At 23.1% G+C, this 20,000-nt stretch overlaps 7 protein-coding genes and 2 non-coding genes across 9 annotated transcripts in view; 5 read left to right on the forward strand and 4 right to left on the reverse strand.

The window, feature by feature from the left end:
* Positions 1-1,770: 1,770 nt before the first annotated feature.
* Positions 1,771-7,062, forward strand: gefR (Ras guanine nucleotide exchange factor; the record flags this gene model as incomplete). The annotated part of the gene is made up of 2 exons (XM_638907.1): positions 1,771-2,076; positions 2,203-7,062. 2 exons carry the CDS (start codon positions 1,771-1,773, stop codon positions 7,060-7,062), a joined length of 5,166 nt encoding a protein of 1,721 aa, XP_643999.1.
* Positions 7,063-8,014: 952 nt separating this feature from the next.
* Positions 8,015-9,520, forward strand: fut3 (hypothetical protein; the record flags this gene model as incomplete). The annotated part of the gene is made up of 1 exon (XM_638908.1): positions 8,015-9,520. The coding sequence occupies one exon, from the start codon at positions 8,015-8,017 to the stop codon at positions 9,518-9,520; it is 1,506 nt and encodes a 501-aa protein (XP_644000.1).
* Positions 9,521-10,852: 1,332 nt separating this feature from the next.
* On the reverse strand, positions 10,853-10,898 carry r42. Its single transcript has one exon.
* Positions 10,899-11,174: 276 nt separating this feature from the next.
* On the reverse strand, positions 11,175-11,218 carry r43. Its single transcript has one exon.
* A 626-nt stretch (positions 11,219-11,844) lies between these two features.
* Positions 11,845-12,413, forward strand: DDB_G0274299 (hypothetical protein; the record flags this gene model as incomplete). Its single annotated transcript, XM_638909.1, has 4 exons — positions 11,845-11,853; positions 11,942-11,988; positions 12,088-12,162; positions 12,293-12,413. 4 exons carry the CDS (start codon positions 11,845-11,847, stop codon positions 12,411-12,413), a joined length of 252 nt encoding a protein of 83 aa, XP_644001.1.
* A 698-nt stretch (positions 12,414-13,111) lies between these two features.
* Positions 13,112-14,210, reverse strand: DDB_G0274723 (hypothetical protein; the record flags this gene model as incomplete). The annotated part of the gene is made up of 4 exons (XM_638910.1): positions 13,112-13,194; positions 13,287-13,801; positions 13,902-14,002; positions 14,106-14,210. 4 exons carry the CDS (start codon positions 14,208-14,210, stop codon positions 13,112-13,114), a joined length of 804 nt encoding a protein of 267 aa, XP_644002.1.
* Positions 14,211-14,492: 282 nt separating this feature from the next.
* Positions 14,493-15,115, forward strand: DDB_G0274835 (hypothetical protein; the record flags this gene model as incomplete). Its single annotated transcript, XM_638911.1, has 2 exons — positions 14,493-14,720; positions 14,975-15,115. 2 exons carry the CDS (start codon positions 14,493-14,495, stop codon positions 15,113-15,115), a joined length of 369 nt encoding a protein of 122 aa, XP_644003.1.
* Positions 15,116-15,516: 401 nt separating this feature from the next.
* Positions 15,517-18,025, forward strand: glgB (1,4-alpha-glucan branching enzyme; the record flags this gene model as incomplete). The annotated part of the gene is made up of 4 exons (XM_638912.1): positions 15,517-15,523; positions 15,756-16,004; positions 16,165-16,280; positions 16,361-18,025. The coding sequence occupies 4 exons, from the start codon at positions 15,517-15,519 to the stop codon at positions 18,023-18,025; spliced, it is 2,037 nt and encodes a 678-aa protein (XP_644004.1).
* A 123-nt stretch (positions 18,026-18,148) lies between these two features.
* Positions 18,149-20,000, reverse strand: part of ggtA (UDP-glucose glycoprotein alpha-glucosyltransferase) — a gene marked incomplete at both ends in the record, with an annotated part of 5,273 nt that continues 3,421 nt past the window's right edge. Inside the window, one exon of the mRNA XM_638913.1 lies at positions 18,149-20,000. This exon is cut by the window's right edge and continues 2,326 nt beyond it. Coding sequence (XP_644005.1) covers positions 18,149-20,000 — 1,852 coding nt within the window.

Consider the following 20,000-nt stretch of genomic DNA (forward strand, 5'->3'; position numbering starts at 1 on the left):
ATCATTTTTAAAATGGGTATTATTTGAAACTTTTTTTTGAAAAATTAAAAACCAATTTTAAATTTTTTTTTTTTTTTTTTTTTTTTTTTTTTTTTTTTTTTTTTTCCACTTTTTTCAATTTATTTTTTCAGTTGACATTTAACTAAACACACAATAAAAAAATAAAAATAAAAATAAAAAATAAAAAGAAAAATAATTAAATTTGATGTTTCTTTACAATCAATAATAATTTGTTTTTATACTTTTTTTTCCTCAAAAAAAAAATATTTATTAATGAAAAAAGAATAAATTATTCAAAAAAAAAAAAAAAAAAAAATCAAATAAAGGTAGTTATTTTATTAGAACTTTTCTTTTCTGTGAATAATAAATTATTATTATTATTATTTATTTATTATATTATATTATTTATTATTTATTATTTATTTATTTCATTTCAACAACATTTTTTGTTCATTCATCATCATCATCTTGTGTAACTAATTCATCAAAAACACATCACAATATTCTCTTATCAAATTATTATCATCATCATTATTTTCATCGGATTGTTTAATATTTGTAGATAAATTTTAAAAAATTATATTGTAAGGAGGACAAAAAAAAAAAAAAAAAAAAAAAAAAAAAAAAATAATGATTTAATCTCCCTTTTCTCCCCACCCGATCAAAAATATTTTTTTTTTTTATTTTTTTTATTTGTAACACACAATTTAATGCATTAAAAAAATAAAAAAAAAAAGATAGTGGAGGTAATAATAATTGTTAAAGATAGATAATAGCAGTAGTAGCAATAAATAAATAAAGTTATTATATATGGTAGTGGTTGTAATTAACAATATTACTATTTTATAAATCTTAATAATGTTGAGGAGGTGTGGGTTTGTGTTTGTTTTGGGATGGCGTGGGGGTTATTGGTTTTTTTTTTTTTTTCTTAGCTTTTTTTAGTTAATAATAATAATTTTTCTTTTTATTTATTTTTTTTTAAAAAAATTTTTTTCTATGTGTGCATTCATTTTGATACATCATATCATAAAATCACAATTTTAAAAAAAGAGATTGATAAAAAAAAAAAAAAAAAAAAAAAAAATATACTCTATCACTTTTTTTTATTTTTTATTTTTTTATTTTTTTTTTCTTTTATTATTTTTATTATTATTATTATTATTATTATTATTATTATTATTATTATTATTATTATTATTATTATTATTATTATTATTATTATTATTATTTTTTTTTTCAAATAGATAAATAATACATTATAGAGCTAATAATAATAATTGACTACTTTTATAATTATTTTATTTTTATTTTTATTTTTATTTTTATTTTTATTTATTTTTTAAAATTCAACATATTTGTTACATTTATTTCCTATTCTAATAATAAATTTTATAATAATTATCTTTATTAACATAATTTAATTTATTTTCTCAATTTTAGATTTACGCATAATACAATTATTTTAATTATTTTTTTTTCCAAATTTATTTTTTTATTTTTTAAAAACAATTCTTAAGGATATACATAATTATATATAAAAAAAAAATAATAATCAAGAAGAAAAAAAAAAAAAAAAAAATAATTAAAAAACAATAATCAAAAAAAAAAAAAAAAAAAAAAAAAAAACATAACAAATTTATATATATATTATTATATTATATTATATTTATTTATTTTCCAAAACAAAAAAAAAAAAAAAAAAATAATTTCTTTTGTAACACTACCAATAATAAAATAAAAATTTTAAAAAATAAAATTAAATAAAATAAAATGAAAGAAGAAGAAATTGCAAATTTAGGACCTCAGGAATATTTCAATTATTTAGAGGGAATAAATAAAAAGATTATTATAGAATTAAAAACTGTTGCAAATATTGATACAGCCAAAGATACTGATAATTTACAAAATATATTAATTGAATCATCATTGGCATTGGAACATAATATAAGGAATTTATTATATTTCGTTGATAAATGTCCAATTTCATATGATCAAATAGTTCATTATCATTCACATTTTAAAGAAGTTGTAAAGATTTTCTTTCAAGTTTGTCAAGATTTAATTAAAGCTGCTCAAGTATGTTATTATTATTATAATTTTTTTTTTTTTTTCTTCACTCCTCCTCTCCCCTCTTCAAAAAAAAAAAAAAAAAAAAAAAAAAAAAAAAAAATTATTAAAATTTATAATTATTTTAATATTTAGGCATTAATTTTAAATTCATGTGATTATTTAACAACATCAAATTTTGCAAAATGTAGAGGAGAGGCAATTAAAACTATAAAGAATACGATGGCAACGTGTAGTAATTTCGAAAAGTTATATTATAATCCAGATTTACAATTAGAGGATGAGGTTGATCTTGTTCATCAACAACAACAAAAAGAACAAGAACAACAACAAAAAGAACAAGAACAATATGAACAAGAACAATTAATTTTAAAACAATTAAAAGAACAAGAATTAAAAAAACAACAAGAACAACAACAACAACAACAACAACAACAACAACAACAACAACAACAACAACAACAACAACAACAAAAACACCAAGAAGAAAAAGAGAAAAATGATCAAAAAGAAAAAGAAGAGAAATTAAAAAAACAATTATTAGCAGAACAACAAAAACAAAAACAAGAGGAATTAGAAAGACAACAACAACAATTACAACAACAACAACAATTACTACAACAACAACAACAATTATTACAACAACAACAACAACAACAACGTTCAGATCCAATTATTATACCACCAATTACATTAAAAACATCACAATCAGATTTATTAAGTGGTGGATTATCACCAAAAGTGAATTCACCAGGTTCACCCAATTTAGGTAAATTTACAGAATCAGCAGAACGTGTTGCAAATTTTGATAGAGGTACAGCAAATATTATATTGAATATGAATAAGATCAAAGAGATATCATTGAGTGGTGATAGTGAACAAGCACCAGAGATTGTCACAGCGGCAAGAATCATCTCTGAGAATATCGCTATCATATCCAAGGAATTACGATACAAAACATTGGGTACGAATCTTAGTGAACATTTCGTATCGGTTGTACAAGTTGCAAGATTAGCCATAAAGAATAAATCAGATCAATTCTATCAGGATCAATTGGAATTGGCAATTGAAAAATTTAATGATACAATGCGTAAAATCATTTACTCTGTAAAGAGTATCTCAAAGAGTTCAATGAATCTTAGACAATTTGGTGTTGATGAGTCATCTTTAGGTAGATCACCAGTTGTATCACCAGAGAAATCAATTTCACCAAGTTTTACAAGTAGTACAAGTGAACGTATTTTATCACATGAAATTAAAAATCATAATAATAATAATAATAATTATAATAATAGTAGTACTAATAATTTACAAACTTCATTTTCAACACCTTCATTATCTTCAAATCATTCACAACAACCAAATCAACAACCATTACAATCACCTTTATTAATTAATCAATTACAATCTACATCATCATCATCATCATCATCATCATCAAATCTTTCAAATTCTTTAAATTCTATACAACTACCTCAAGCAACAACTACAACAACAACAGCAACATCTCCATCAACCTCTACATCAACATCAACCTCAACATCACCAAATTCATCATCATTATCAATTTCAGATCAAGATAAACAATTAAAAAGAAAAGAAAAACAACATCAAATCGTAATTCCAAAAGATGTTAAAGATTCAGTTGCAAATCAACAACAACAGCAACAACAACAACAAAATGGTACTACATCACCAAGAAATAATGAATCATCAGTAACAGCAGCAACAACAACAACAACATCAACAACAGCATCAATTACAACAAATGTTAATACAATACCAAATTTCCCACCAAATAAACAATTACCAGCAACACCAACAACAGGTACACCATCAACATCAACACCAACACCACAAACACCAACATCAACTTCACAAAATGATAAACAGAATGAAAATAATAATAAAGAGAATTTTGTTGACAAACAAAAAACATTGGGTAAATTATTTTCAAAGTTTGTTCATAAAAAGAGAACACCATTACCAGGATTTGATTCATCCAATTCATCATCACCATCAAATAATTCAAATACAACCAATTCATCATCTCATTCTAGTACAAACAGTTCACCAATGGAAACTTCACCAGGTGTTGAATCTCCAAAAATTACAAAAAGTCCTTCTCAAAATAATATTTTAGTTGATAGTTTAGATATTGGTTCTGATAATCAACAACAACAACAAGATAAATTAACAACCACAACTTCAACAACGACAATAACAATAAATAATAATAATAATAATAATAATAATAATAATAATAATAATAATAATAATAATAATAATATACAACAACAACAACAACAACAGCAACAAATACCAACAACACCAAATAAATTATCAAATTCAATTGCAATGAATTCATCAAATAGATTAATGACACCAAAGAAAGAAAGATCATTTACAATTGGATTGGTTAGTGGTAAACATTCATGTGTTGTAGTTGAAACACCAAAATCAAAGAAATTATTTCAACATGAATCAGCTAAACAAATACTTTCAATTATTTCAATGAATTTCCCAAGTTTTGAAAAAGAATTTCAAATGCAAAATAGTGAAGTAATCTCTAATATAATTGAACAAATTGGAAATGTTATAAAGAATTATCATGATGAAGTTAGTGAATCATCATCATCGTCATCATCATCAACTACATCACCAAATAATATTAATACACCATCTGATTGTTCACCAATTTTAAATTCTGAAAATTCTAAAGATAGTCATAATTTATCATCAATTAATAATAGTTCATATGATCCAGTTTCACCAGCACTTAGAAAAATGTATGAAAATGGATCATATGATAGTAAAGAACATTCTAGATCATCTATTCAATCAAAGATTACACGAAAATTAGGTACAATTAGAAAGAAAGGACCAAGTCCATTTAATATGTTATTAAATTCAAGTACAGGTTCATTAAGTAGTTTATATTTAGATCAATTGAATGGTGGTAATGGTGATTCATCATCGTCATCATCTTCATCATATAATTTAGTTGGTGGTAGTGGTATTAGTGGTTATGATAATCAAAATGAAATTGATGCAAGTGAACATTTGGTTAGTACATCAAGTTTGTTCACAGAGGAAGCTATTGAATTGGTTAGTAAATGTTTTGAAGCGTCAATCATTGTTAATCATTCAGGTGGTACAAGTAGTGAAATTAAAGCATTGTTTTCATCGACATTGGATCATTTGGAATCAATGTTACAATCATCGGTAAACTTTGGTAAGATTGACCCATCCTCTTTCTGTATGACTTTCTTAAAGAATATTAGACAACACATTCCAACCATGAAATCAAAAGGTGGTAAATGTGATCCAACATTGGTAACAGCGGCAACTAAATTATTTAGACATACAATTCTATCGAATCTTGATAAATCAATTCACTCCCTGTGTCATAGTGTTAGGGTGTTGGCAATTCAAATGACAATCATTGTAATAAGCATCAGTGCTAAACCATGGGATATAAGCTCACAATTGCAACTGTTTGCATCGGCAAAGAGTTTCATCGATTCATTGGTATCATTATTGGATGCAGTGGAGAATAAAATTTACATTTCAACCAATACCAACATTCAAGATGATGTCGAAGTACCAACTATCGATGATACAGAGGATACAAATATTTGGGAGGAGGCTGATAGTCCATTAACATTTGGTTGGATCTCTGATGAAGGTAGTAAAACAGGTCGTTACGTTCCAAAAGCTGGTACATTAAATAAATTAATTTCAGCATTAACTCAAGATAATAAACATGATATATCACGTTATACTAAAACGTTTTTACTCACCTATCAATCATTTACAAATCCTTGGAAATTAATGGAGAAATTGATTCAACGTTATAATGTACCTTTGGATGAGAAACCAGATGTTAGAGCAACAACTCAATTACGTGTGGTTTCATTTATGCAAACTTGGATAGAAAGAAATTTCAATGATTTCGATGATCAACTAATTGGTCAACTAAAAGAGTTTAGAACTCGTTTACTAATGGATAATAATAATGATTTAGCGGTTATTTTAGGTGGTTTAATTAAAAAGAAAGAGGCCGAACGTTCACTTTCAAAGGAAAGATCAACCAATCATTTAACTTTCCCAGAATTAATGATACCAGATGGTCAAAAATCACCAACTGCCCTCTTTTTACTATTAAATGAATCAGAGATCGCTAGACAATTAACTCTTATAGATTTCAATATCTTTTCAAAGATTCAACCAACTGAACTATTGGATCAATCATGGAATAAGGATTCATTGAAATTTAAATCACCAAATGTTATAGAAATGATCAATAGGGCAAATAAATTCTCATTTTGGGTTTCTTCACAAATTCTTTGGCAAGAAGATATTGAAGAGCGTGTTAAAGTATTTGAAAAGTTCATTTTAATCTCAAAATATCTAAGAGAAATGAATAATTTCAATACTTTGTTAGCCATTTTCACAGGTTTAAATACTGCACCTATCCTAAGATTAAAGAAAACCTTTGCTTTGTTATCTCCAAATTCTTTATCGATTTATAATAGTTTGGAGAAATTAATGAATTCAAGTGGTTCTTATAAAAACTACAGAAGTGTTTCAAAAAATCCACCATTACTTCCTTATTTACCTGTTATCCTTTCCGATCTAACTTTTATGGAAGATGGTAATCCCGATAAAATAAATAATCTAATCAATTTCCAAAAGAGAGAACTCATTTGTAGAGTAATTTCAGAGGTTCAACAATGTCAACAACAAACAAAATATGAATTCCCTGTGGTTGAACCAATTCATACTCTTCTCACTGAATTACCTTCTTCAACTCCTTCTGAATTATATCAACTCTCTTTAATTCGTGAACCAAGAGAAACTAATCAATCAAATGCAAATAGTTCAATTTCTTCTGGTTCAAACTTTTTATCAAATTCTTCAAATCATAATATTGGTAATAATAATGGTTTTGATACTTTAAAAAAATATTATAAGAGTAGTAATAATAATTAATTATTAAAAAAAAAAAAAAAAACTAAACAATTGTACACAACCTTTAATAAAAAAAAAAAAAAAAAAAAAAAAAAAAAAAAAAAACAAACTATTTATTTAACAAAAAAAAAAAAAAAAAAAAAAAAAAATCAATTTATTCGTTTATTATTTCTTTTTTATAATTCTGGATTATTTTCATTTTATTTTATTTTTTTTAAAAACCCAAAAATTCCAAACTGGAAAATATGAGAATGGGAAATTAAGATGTTTATGATTTATTCATATTGAAGTTTAAGATGAACCTTTTGATTATTAAACAATCTATTTAAATTAAGAGCAAAAAAATAAAAATTACATTGTAAATATTATAAAAAAAAATAATATTTTGGAAAAAAAGAGAAAATTACATTTAAATAAAAAATGAAAAAATTATAAATCTTAATTTTTATTACCACACACCATTGTTTTACTAAAAAAAAATAAAAAATTCTTATTATAATAAATATTGTAAAAAAAAAAAAATAATAAATAAAAGTTTTATAAAATGTTTAATCAAAATATTCTAATGAAAAAAAAATAAGTAATAATAAAATTAATAAAACAATTAATAATCATTTTATTTTAAAACAAGCTCGTAAAAAAAGATCTTATTTTGTCGGTTTAATTCCGATTAGTTTTTTTTTTTATTTTATTTTTTTTTTTAATTTTTTTTTTAATTTTTTTTTCAAACGAAAACTCTCAACAGTGTTTAAAAAAATAAAAATAAAAATAAAAATAAAAATTTTTAGATATAAAGTTCCAAAGAAAAAAGAAAATATCTTTTTTTTTTTTATTTTATTTTTTTTTTTATTTTTTTTATATTTTTTTAAAAAAAAAAAAAAAAAACCTATTCGTTTTTTCAGAAAAAAAAAAGAAAAAAAAAAGATACAAATAATTAAAATATAAATTAATTTATAAATATCTAAATAATGAAATGAAAAGTTTAAGAAATTCATATAGTATATTGTTAAAAATAGTGATAATATCAACTTGTTTATTACTTTTAATAAATATTGCATTAATATATGAAGATCCAAACCTTATAGATTCAAATTGTAAAACGACAACAACAATAACAAAAACTCAAAATAATAAAAATAATAAAGGTTTAGAAAACTTAAATAAAAGTAAAAAAAAGTTATTATTAATTTTAGATTATAAATTATTTAATGAAGATACTTATATGAAATCGTTTAGTGAGTGTACATCAATAACAAATCAACCACAATGTGGATTTACAACGGATATTTCATTAGCTAATGAATCTGATGGTATTTTATATTTTATACCAAGAACTACTAAAAAGAATTATAATCGTAGTTATACAAGTGTTCATAGGACTTCAGAGAAACAATTATTCTTTGGTTGGTCAATGGAATCACCATCAATGTATCCACTTGAAAATGATGATACACATTTATCATTGAATTATAATGTCACGATTGGGTATCCATTAAATGATTATCAAAAATATGGTGCTGGTGTTAGTGATGAAGAATATGAAGAAAAAGATATCCAATCGTCACATATTTATACACCATACGGACCTGTGCCATTCAAAGGTTCAGATCATTATTCTTATTTATTTAAATTTGGTAAATTAAAAGAAATACCAAAGAAAAGGGACTCCAATATAATGTGGATGGCAGGTAATTGTAGGAATCAAAAATTAGGTAGAACTAAATTAGTTAAACAAATGATGCGATTCACCACCATCGATTCCTATGGTAAATGTTTACATAATAAAGATCTAAAAGTGAACTATGGTCCAAACGTTTTATTAAGGTCATTACAAAAACTCAAAATTTTAAGAAAATATGATTTCGTTGTTGCCATTGAAAATAGTAGATGTGAAGATTATGTAACTGAAAAACTTTGGGAACCTCTAAGTGTTGGCACAATTCCAATTTATTTAGGCGCTACAAATATCGATGAATTCTTACCACACCCAGACGCCATAATCAATATTGCCAACTTTAATTCAATCAATCATTTAATGAAATATGTTAGAGATGTTGGTCTAAATGAAACTTTAAGAGAGAAACATTTGGCATGGATAAAAAAACCTTTACCAAAGAAATTTAAAAATCTATTAAATCAATCTTTAAATAATCAAAATTTATTTTGTTCAATTTGTAAGAAATTAGTAAATTTAGATAATAATGATAATATAAACTATACACCATTATCTAAACCTTTTAAACAATGTATTGAAGGTAAATTCACTTTACCAATTTATACTGAAGAGGAAAAAGAAAGAGGTAGACTTTTAAGATTACAAAAACAACAAGAACAAGAGAAATTAGAACTACAAAATAATAATGATAATTATACCAATGATAATGAAGAAGAAGAAGAAGAAGAAGATAATGATAGTGGTAATGATAGTGGTAATGATAGTGGTAATGATAGTGGTAATAATGATAGTAATAGTATATAATATTAATTTATTATAAATTGTAATAAAAATAAAATAAAATCCTTTTAAAATCATTTAAATAATTATCTACTTTTTTAATTTTTATTCATAAATATTTAATACTTTTAATTTTTTTCTTTTGATCCATGTGTCTGGAAAATATGAGATGCTTTACCAATTGATGCAGGTTTGATTCAAGTATTTGATCCCTCATTATATGACAAACTTGTTGATTAGAATCAACTGGCAAATACCATCTACAATATTAAAAAATTGATTAATCATCAGTTAATTTTTCCTTATTGACCACCCAATACTTCAATATTTATAAAATAAAAAATTAATATTATGTAAAAATGTTAAAAATAATATAATTTTTATTTAATTTTTTAATAAATTCATTATTGAGATTAAAAAAAAAAAAAAAAAAAAAAAAAAAAATGATGATAATCAACCAACTTTTTTAACCCCGTTGCTGTCTCAAAATTTTATTACCAAAATTGGATTTTTTTTTTTTTTTTTTTAAAATAATGGAATTTTTATTTTTATTTTTTATTTATTAATTTTTATTTTGTGGATCTATTAATTAAGAAATTATTTTTTTATATTTCCCATTGAACATGATCAGAATTTATTTTATAATGAGGCTACTCAATATTAAAATACTTTTATACACACAAAACAATCCACAAAAAAAATAAAAAATGAAACCGAACCTTTAATTATTTAATTTATTGAAACCATGTTTAAGTCGGAAAAGGACTGAAAAACTCGGTAATTATAGAGATGGTGAGCAAACTCATCATTGATGGTGATTCAAGTCTTAATAGTCCTTTCTTTAATTTGTCAATCTCATTTCAAATTAAAGAAATTCCCTTTTGAATAGGCGGAGTAGCATGTCAAACGATCCAACACCTAATAAACACAAAGAAATACTTTTTTTAAAACATTTTGAAATACTGGATATTAAAAAAAAAAAAAACAAAAACATTTTAAAAAACAATAAAAAAGTATCATTTAAAAAATAAAACCCAAGGAAATTCTTTTAATTGGTCTTAAAAAACTCCACGTGAATAGTAAATTATTGTTTTTTTTTATATTTATATATTTATTTATTTTTTTATTTTTTAATATATATTTTTAATTTTTATTTTTCATTTTTTTTAATGATTTAAAATGTTTATTAAATTTTGAAAAAGATAGGAAGATGGTTTTTTTCTTTTTTTTTTTCTTTTTTTTTTTTAAGATATTATTAAATCATTTGCTAGATCTTGGTTTGGATATTTAACAATAATAGGAAACTTATGATGAATAGAAAATTGCTAATAAAAAATTTGAAAATAATTACAATGGACAGTTGACAGGGTTTTTAATCTGTGATATTTGCTGTAAGGTCAACTTATTATTTACATATACTTTTAATTTTAAAAAAGTGTTTATTTTGAAATAAATTGAACTTTGTGGGATAATCATAAAAAAAAAAAATAACAACATTTCAAATTACCAAAAAAAAAAAAATATAAAATTTAAATTAAAATAAAATAAATAAATTATTTATTTTTTATTTTAATTTTTTTTGAAAATCAGAATTATTTATTTTGAAACTATTATTATTTTTCATTGTTTAAAAAAAAAAAAAATTATATATTTAATTAAGTAAAATGAAAAATATTTACAGTTGACAAAGGTTTAACTTAGAAGGTTTGCTTTAAGATCAACTTTTTAACAATTAATTTTTTTCAAATTTTTTTTTGAAATTTTTTAAATAAAAAAACTTTTCATTATATTTAACAACAAATTTAAGGTTGGGATCTTAAAATAATAATGATAATAATAAATAAAGCTATACAATAAATTGGGGGGTGGTATAATAACTCAAAAAAATAATAATTTGCGTATATTTATTATTTTATAATAATTTAAAAAAATGAAATAAATAATAATTATTTAATTGGGTGGTAAAAATAAAAATAAAAATAAATATATAAATATAATATTATTATTATTTTTTTTTTTTTTTTTTTTTTTTTTTTTTTTTTTCTAAAATAGATGTAAATTACAATTTAATAATTGTGTGGTGGTTAGATTAATGCAAGAATACATTTTTATTTGTCATCTACCATATTTATTATTATTATAATACAATACTAATAATTAGTATATTTTTTAATTCAATTTTGATTCAAATTACTTCAATTTATTTTTTATTTTTTTTTTTTTTTTTTTAAAAGAGTATAAATTAGATTAAAAAAAAAAAAAAAAAAAACAAAACTAATTTTTCATTTTCATTACACAAACATTTATTTTTAAAATTTTTTTTAATATATAATTAATATAATCATAAAATGGCAGGAGTATGTTTGTGAAAAAAAAATAATAAATAAAAAAAAATAAAAAATTAATAAAAACTAACTAATAGTATTTTTTTATAAATTTTATAAGCCATGGACTATTGAACCAGGAAAAAATCACGGTGGTATCCCAACTTGGTAATAATTTTTTTTTAGAATTGTCCTTTTTTCCTGTTAATTTACAATTATTATTACTTTTTTCTAAACTTTTTTTTTTTTTTTTTTTTTTATTAATAGGGCATGGCCAAGATCAACAACAGTACATGTACAAGTTGTAGGAGGTGGAAGAGGAAGAGTTCGTATGCAAGCTGGGTATGACTTTTTTAATTTGCAAAAAAAAAAAAAAAAAAAAAAATCACCCCCCCTTTGTTTCGCACTTTAAAACTAACATTCTAATTATTTTTTTCATTTTATATTATTTTTTTTTATTCTGGAAATAAAGTGCATCACCAGATGAAGATAATGATGTTAATGGAGAAACTTCCTTTAGTAGAAGTTTTGGTGGTTCCAGATTGAATGTTACCAACATTGGTAGTAGAACATTAAAAGTTTGGACAGCATAAATTTAATCTCAAATTTATAATTTTTTATAGATTATTAATTAAACAAATAAATTAATAATAATAATTCACACATTATGACCCACATCAATTAATTAATTCTTTTGATAGAATAAAAAATAAAATAAAAAAATAAAAAATTTTTAACCACACACTCACACACAAAATTAAAAAAATGTTGTTTTAATTTATTGTTTTTTTTTTTATTTTTAATCAGAAATATTTGACCAAAGGGTGACTCTTTTATCGAAACTACAAGAAGTTAATAAAAGGTTATCAGGTGTGGGATAATAAAAAATTATTTATTTTCAAGTATTTCAAAAAAATTAAAAATAAAAAAATAAGTTTTTTTTTATATCCAATAATGGAAATTTTATTTTATTTTATTTTATTTTGTTTTGTTTTGTTTTGTTTTGTTTTGTTTTTATTTTTATTTGTATTAATTCACTCTGTAAAAAAAAAAAAAAAATAAAAACATTAAAATATTATTTCAAAAAAATAAAAGTTTTAGTTATCTTTAAATTAATCACAATTGGGTCTAGTAATAGTATATAAAATTGTAAATATTAAAAAAATAATAAAATAAAATTGTAATTTTAAAAAAAATAAAAAAAAAAAAAAAAAAAAAAAAAAAAAAAAAAAAAAAAATCTTGGAATTATTTCTTTTTTATTATTGATTATTATTATTATTATTATTATTGTTAACTATTTTGTTCCCAATATTTTTTATAAATAATTTCCATTTTAATTAATTTATTTGAAATTTCAATTGATTGATTAATTGCTATAAAAAAAATGAAAAAAAAAAAAAAAATGAAAAATTAATATTTTTCTTTTTTTGATTATTATTTTTTTAAAATTAATAAAATTATTTACCTTGTTTAAAATAAGATTGAGATTGTTTTAAAGAAGTTGGAGTTGAAATACCAAACCAATATATTGGATCTTTTCTTATAATTTTTTTATTTGCTTTTAATTTCTTTTTTTGTTGTTGTTTTTTCACTTTTTCTTGAAATATTTTTTGTTTTTCCTCTTCAGTTAAGTTTGGATTATTTTCAAAACTATTATCATTATCTTCATCCTCTTCATCTGTATCTGATTCGTCATCATCGTCATCATCACTTGAATTATCATTAGTTGAACAATTATTTAATAATGATTCTAATGAACCCATTGTGGTAACTCCATTTGATGAGGTTTTAATAATTGGTTCTTTTGAATTTACATTTCTTCTTCTAGTTGTTGTTGTCGTTGATGATGATTGTTCTTTACTATTTTTATTATTACCTATGCTGCTATCATTATTTGATTTTGCCTGTTTATTGTTGTCATTATATTGTATAGATAAAAAAGTATCATCTTTTGTGTCATAACTATATTTACAATCTTCTCTATATATGTATATATTTATGTTTAAATGTTGTAAAAATTATATATATTAATAAATAAGGAAAAATACCAAACTAAAATCATATATGTCTAAAAATGTACATTTTCACATTAAACAATGGTTTCATATTTTCTGGATATTGTAATTCACCTAATGATTTTTGACCCATTGAGTATTTAGATTTGCTTATTAGAAAATAACCCTATATATATGTATTTTTTTTTTTTTTTGTAGATGTTAGTATTACGGAATTATTAATTCAAAAAAAAAAAAAAAAAAAAAAAGTGATAAATTTATATATTTACATTTTTTAAGTTTTCATTAAATTGGTCTCTTAATATTGTTAATTGTTCATATTCATTTAAATATTCAATAATTAACTCTTCATTTCCATCTTTGTTACTAACCATTTTCAAAAAAAAAAAAATAAAAAAATAAAAAAAAAAAGGTTTATATGTATACAAATAAAATTTTAAATTAAAATAAAAAAAATAAAAAAAAAAAAAAAAAAAATTTTTACTTTTTTTCAATTTAATTTTATTTTATTTTGTTTTAAACACACAAAACCACTTTTTTTTAATGAAAAACCAGGGAATAAAAAGTTTTTTTTTTTTTTTTTTTAAATTAATAAATTTTTTCAGATTCAAAAACAAAAATACAAGTTAAAAATAAATAAATAAATAAATAAATGAATGAATGTCGACGATATATATGCTGATATTATAATTGAAAGTGAAAATGATCAAGAAAATGATATGAAACAATCTGATGAAAATTCACAATCACCAACATTAAAAGAAGATCATCATAATAAAATTAAAGAGTTTGAAGAAATTATAGAAAATAATCTCAAAGAGATTTCAAACCTCAAAAAAGAAATTGAATCAAAAGATAATGAAATTGAAACTCTATCTAAACAAGTAAGTAAAATTAAATATAATTTCAGTTATATATTTATATAATAGAAAAATAAAAAAATAAAAAAAATAAAACTAAAAACAAAACATAATATTAATTTATTTTATTTTTTTTTATTTTATTTTAAAAAAAAATAATAAATAAAAAATTAAACAATTGTTGAAAATAAAAAATAAAATTTTAAAAAAAAAAAAAAAGATGACATTCCAAAAAAGTAAATGAAATATTATTAAAAAACATTTCATGCTTGTTTAAGACATCATTATTAGAAATACAAAGAAAAGAAAAGGAAATAAATAGTTTAAGAGATGAATTATCAAATAGTAATAAAAAAGTTCAATCGTCTAACCCTGCAAATAACCGTCAACACATAAATTATGAAATGCCTAAAAAATAAAATAAAATAGATCAAATTACAAAAAAAAAAAAAAAAAAAAAAAAAAATTTAATAAAAATAAAAAAATAGTTTTTTTTTTTTGATTTAGATATTTTCAATCATTGTTAAATTGATTTTACGGGGTTATTTTTTCACGGGTTTAAAAAAAAACAACTTTCATAGGGGAATCAATAAAAAAAAAAAAAAAAAATTTTTATTTTAAATTTTAATTTTATTAATTTTTTTTTTTTTTTTTTTTTGAACACACATTTTTATTTTTATTTTATTTTATTTTTTTTTTTTAATTTTTTTTAATTTTTTTTTTTTTTTTTTTTTTTTTTTTTTTGGGTTTAATATTTAATAATATCAAGTTTACATTTTATTCCTTTTTTTTATACACTCTCAACCTATTCAAATATAATATGACTGGTAGGTTATTCAAATTTATTAATTTTTTTTTTATTTTTTTTTTTTTATTTTTTTTTAATTCTCAGATTTTTTTTTATTTTTTTATTTTTTTTTATTTTTTTATTTTTTTTTATTTTTTGGCTTTTTTTATTTTTTATTTTTTTATTTTTTTTACTTTAAATAATAGGACTAACCTTTTTTGGTTAAAATTTTTTTTTTTTTTTAAAAAAATCAAAAAAAAAAAAAAAATTAGATTATAGTAAAGCAACAGATGGTACAAAGGTTATTCATGATGATCCATGGTTGGAACCATATAAAGAAGTAATTAAAAGAAGACATAATCAAGTTAAAAATACCATTCAAAAATTGGAAGAAAGTGAAGGTAGTTTATTAAAATTTTCTCAAGGATATGAATACTTTGGTTTCAATGTTACAAAAGATGGTGTAAACTATAGAGAATGGTTACCATCTGCTCATGAAGTTTATTTAGTTGGTGATTTCAGTATGTATTTTTAAATTTTTAAAAAAAATTAATTTTATTTTTATTTTTTTTTTATAAAATAAAATAAAATAAAATAAAATAAAAAAAAAAATATATATAAAAAAAAAAAAAATAAAATAAAATTAAAATTAATTATTTTAAAAATTTGAAATCCATACAGATCAATGGAATAAAACAAGTCATCCACTTGAAAGAGATAATTATGGTAGATGGAGTATTTTCATTCCAAATAATTCAAATGGTGAATGTGCAATTCCACATGGTTCAAAAATTAAAGTAAGTTTTTATTTTATTTTATTTTATTTTTATTTTTATTTTTTGATTCTAATTGGGTTTTTTTTTTTTTTTTTTTTTAGATTTATTTAAAATTAGCAAATGGTAATTTTGATTATAGAATACCAGCATGGATTAAAAGAGTTGAACAAACCAAAGAGAATCCAGTATTTGATGGTGTATTTTGGAATCCAAGTAAACAATATGTATTTAAGAATAAATCACCAATGAAACCAACAGAGTTGAGAATTTATGAAGCACATGTTGGTATGTCAAGTGAATTACCAGAGATATCAACATACAGTAAATTCAAGGATACTGTATTACCAATGGTGAAGGAGTTGGGATACAATTGTATTCAGTTGATGGCAGTTATGGAGCATGCCTATTATGCATCGTTTGGTTATCAAGTGACAAATTTCTTTGCAATCAGCAGTAGATTTGGCACACCGGAGGAGTTGAAAGAGATGATTGATAAAGCACACGAGATGGGATTGTTGGTGTTTTTAGACGTTGTTCATAGCCATGCATCAAAGAATGTGTTGGACGGTCTCAATCAATTGGACGGCACCGATCATCATTACTTTCACTCGGGTGGTCGTGGAAATCATGAGTTGTGGGATAGCAGATTATTCAATTATGGCAATTGGGAGGTGATGAGATTCCTTTTATCGAATTTACGTTTCTACGTTGACGAGTATCATTTCGATGGATTCAGATTCGATGGTGTAACAAGCATGATTTACACTCATCATGGTTTATCACCAGCATGCTCATACGACGACTATTTCGGTGGTGCTGTCGACGAGGATGCGTTAAATTATCTCACTTTGGCAAATGTTATGCTCCACACATTGAATCCATCAATTGTCACCATCGCAGAGGAAGTCACTGGTTTAGCAACACTTTGTCGTCCATTTAGTGAGGGTGGTGGTGATTTCGATTACCGTTTAGCTATGGGTATACCTGATAAATGGATCGAATTGGTCAAGGAGAAAAAAGATGAAGATTGGAATATGGGTACTATCGCTCACATGCTATCGAATCGTCGTTACAAGGAGAAGAATATAGCATACGCCGAATCACATGATCAATCATTGGTGGGTGATAAAACTTTGGCATTCTGGTTAATGGATAAGGAAATGTATACAAATATGTCTGTCACAACCGAAGAGACTCCAATCATTGATCGTGGTATGTCTTTACATAAGATGATTCGTTTGATCACTTCTTCATTGGGTGGTGATGGTTATCTAAATTTTATGGGTAACGAGTTTGGTCACCCAGAATGGGTGGATTTCCCACGTGAAGGTAATAACAATAGTTTACATCATGCTCGTCGTAGATGGGACCTCTATAGAAATCCATTATTAAGATATAAACAATTACGTGACTTTGATATTGCAATGAATAAAGCTGAACAAGAATTCCGTTGGTTATCTTCCGATTTCGCTTATATCTCTTTGAAACATGAAGATGATAAAATCATAGTTTTCGAACGTGCTTCTCTTATCTTTATCTTTAACTTTCATCCATCTAAAAGTTTCTCTGATTATAGAATTGGTTCTGGTGTACCAGGTAAATTTATAAATGTTTTAGATTCTGATCGTAAAGAATTTGGTGGTCATGTTCGTATTGGTAAAGATAATTATCATTATACTGAAGATAAACCATGGCATGATAGAAAATATTCTTTATTAATTTATATTCCATCAAGAACTTGTTTAGTTTTAAAAAAAGTTGATTAAAATAATAATAATAATAAAATAAAATAAAATAAAAAAATAAAAAATAAAATAAAATATAATATAGTATAATATTTTTTTAAAAATAAAATATTTTTTATTATTTTTTTATTATTATTGTTTTGTTTAAAATAAATCTTTTTGAGATTCAGCTAAATTTAATAAAATATCATCAATATTTTCAATTGGTTTTGAATTTGGTAATTGATTTTGATGATCTAATTCAATTTGACGATGATGTTTTGATTGATCAATTTTTAATTCAAATTCTTTTGCTTCATTATCAAGTGTTGTCCATTCATCAATGATTCTAACAGCATTTTCAAGTTTTGGAGTTTTTGTGAGAGGATTATTACAAAGATCAATGGTTTTAGCTTTTGATTTTGATTCTTGATCACACCAAGTTTCACACCATAACCATTCTTGTGGTAACGAATGAATTCTAACATAATGTTGAAGATAATTTGGTAAATCTTGATCAAGATTGGCTAAACTATTTGGATCACGCGATAATTGATCATAGGTTGCTCTAAGTTGATCACCAGCTGCTAAACGACGGAATCTAACAAGATCAACGACGTAGAGAGCAGAGATATGATAGGAACGACCAGCTAAATGTTGTCTCCAATAACCAGATTTCCAGAATCTGAAACCTTCGGTATCCTTATTTGAGTCACAAAATGGTGTGTAACCTAATGAGGCGCCATGGAGATCCATATCCCAAAGTTCTTTCAAATCGGTACGAACTACTTGATCAGCATCAACGAAAATAATCTTTGGTACATCCAATGGGAAGAGTACATCAAGGAAGAGGATCTTATAACTCCAAATGATTCTTTGTTTTTCAGTTTGTTTACGTAACCACCATGGCCATTTATAAGTTACCAACTCATATTGGAAACCATACTCTTTTGCCATCTCTGGTATGAATTCTTTAAAAGCTGGTGATAAATAATTCTTTAAAAACCAAAATTTAATTGGTGATTCAGTATTCTTTACGACGGATAACATCATAATCTTTAAAAATCTTTCATAAAGATGACCACTTGCAACTGAAAAAATATGAATTGTATCTAAATTTGATTTCTTTTGATGAGTAGCGACACTATCTGTTGCGTCATTCTTTGAACTGAAAAGATTTGAAAAGAAGCCACTACTATTTTGTTTTAATTTTTGTTCTTTTTCTTGTTCTTTTTGTTTTTCATATTCATCAATTGGTTGAAGTATTGGTCTTAATTCTTGACCAGCTTTACGAACCACCGATAGAGATGATAATGATTGATATAAACTATCGATTACAACCAAACGATGTGGTACAATTACAAAGGTTTCCTTTTCTTTTTGATTTGGATGATCAACCATATCCATTATATCAGAGGATCTACCTGGAGCAATTGTTAATTTCCAAATACCAGGATTGGATTTCAATTGATAATAACCGAAATTATTCATAACTATAGTATCTTGAGTTTTATTTGTTTGTGTTGAAATTGGGTTTAATAATAATTCTAAACCTGCTGGAGCGTTATCAGTTGTCATATCATTGGCACTACCCTCGATAACTATATTCTCCAATTCATAAACTGCAGTTAAAACTTGTTCATCACCTAAATCTTTTAGACGAATATTATCAAGATCATACTTGGCAATGATTGGTTGAACTAACCAACTTGATGGTATATCCAAAGCCAATGTTACAACACGATCCTCTGGAATATCAGTTGCAATACCTAATGGTTGATTATAAAGTACATTTTCATTATTAAATTCACTTGATAGCTTAATAACATAAGTATAATAAGTCTTTAATGGTAATTCTGATAATGATACAGGTGGATTTAAAATTACATCAACTGGTATATTTAATTTATTTGAAAATTCTCTAACCATTGGTACTAATTTTTGTGAAACTTTATTAAATGGATTAATAATCATTAAAAATTTTAATGGTACATCATTTGAATTTGAAGAAGAAGAT

Source organism: Dictyostelium discoideum, assembly GCF_000004695.1.
Source record: "Dictyostelium discoideum AX4 chromosome 2 chromosome, whole genome shotgun sequence".
Taxonomy (NCBI): domain Eukaryota; phylum Evosea; class Eumycetozoa; order Dictyosteliales; family Dictyosteliaceae; genus Dictyostelium; species Dictyostelium discoideum.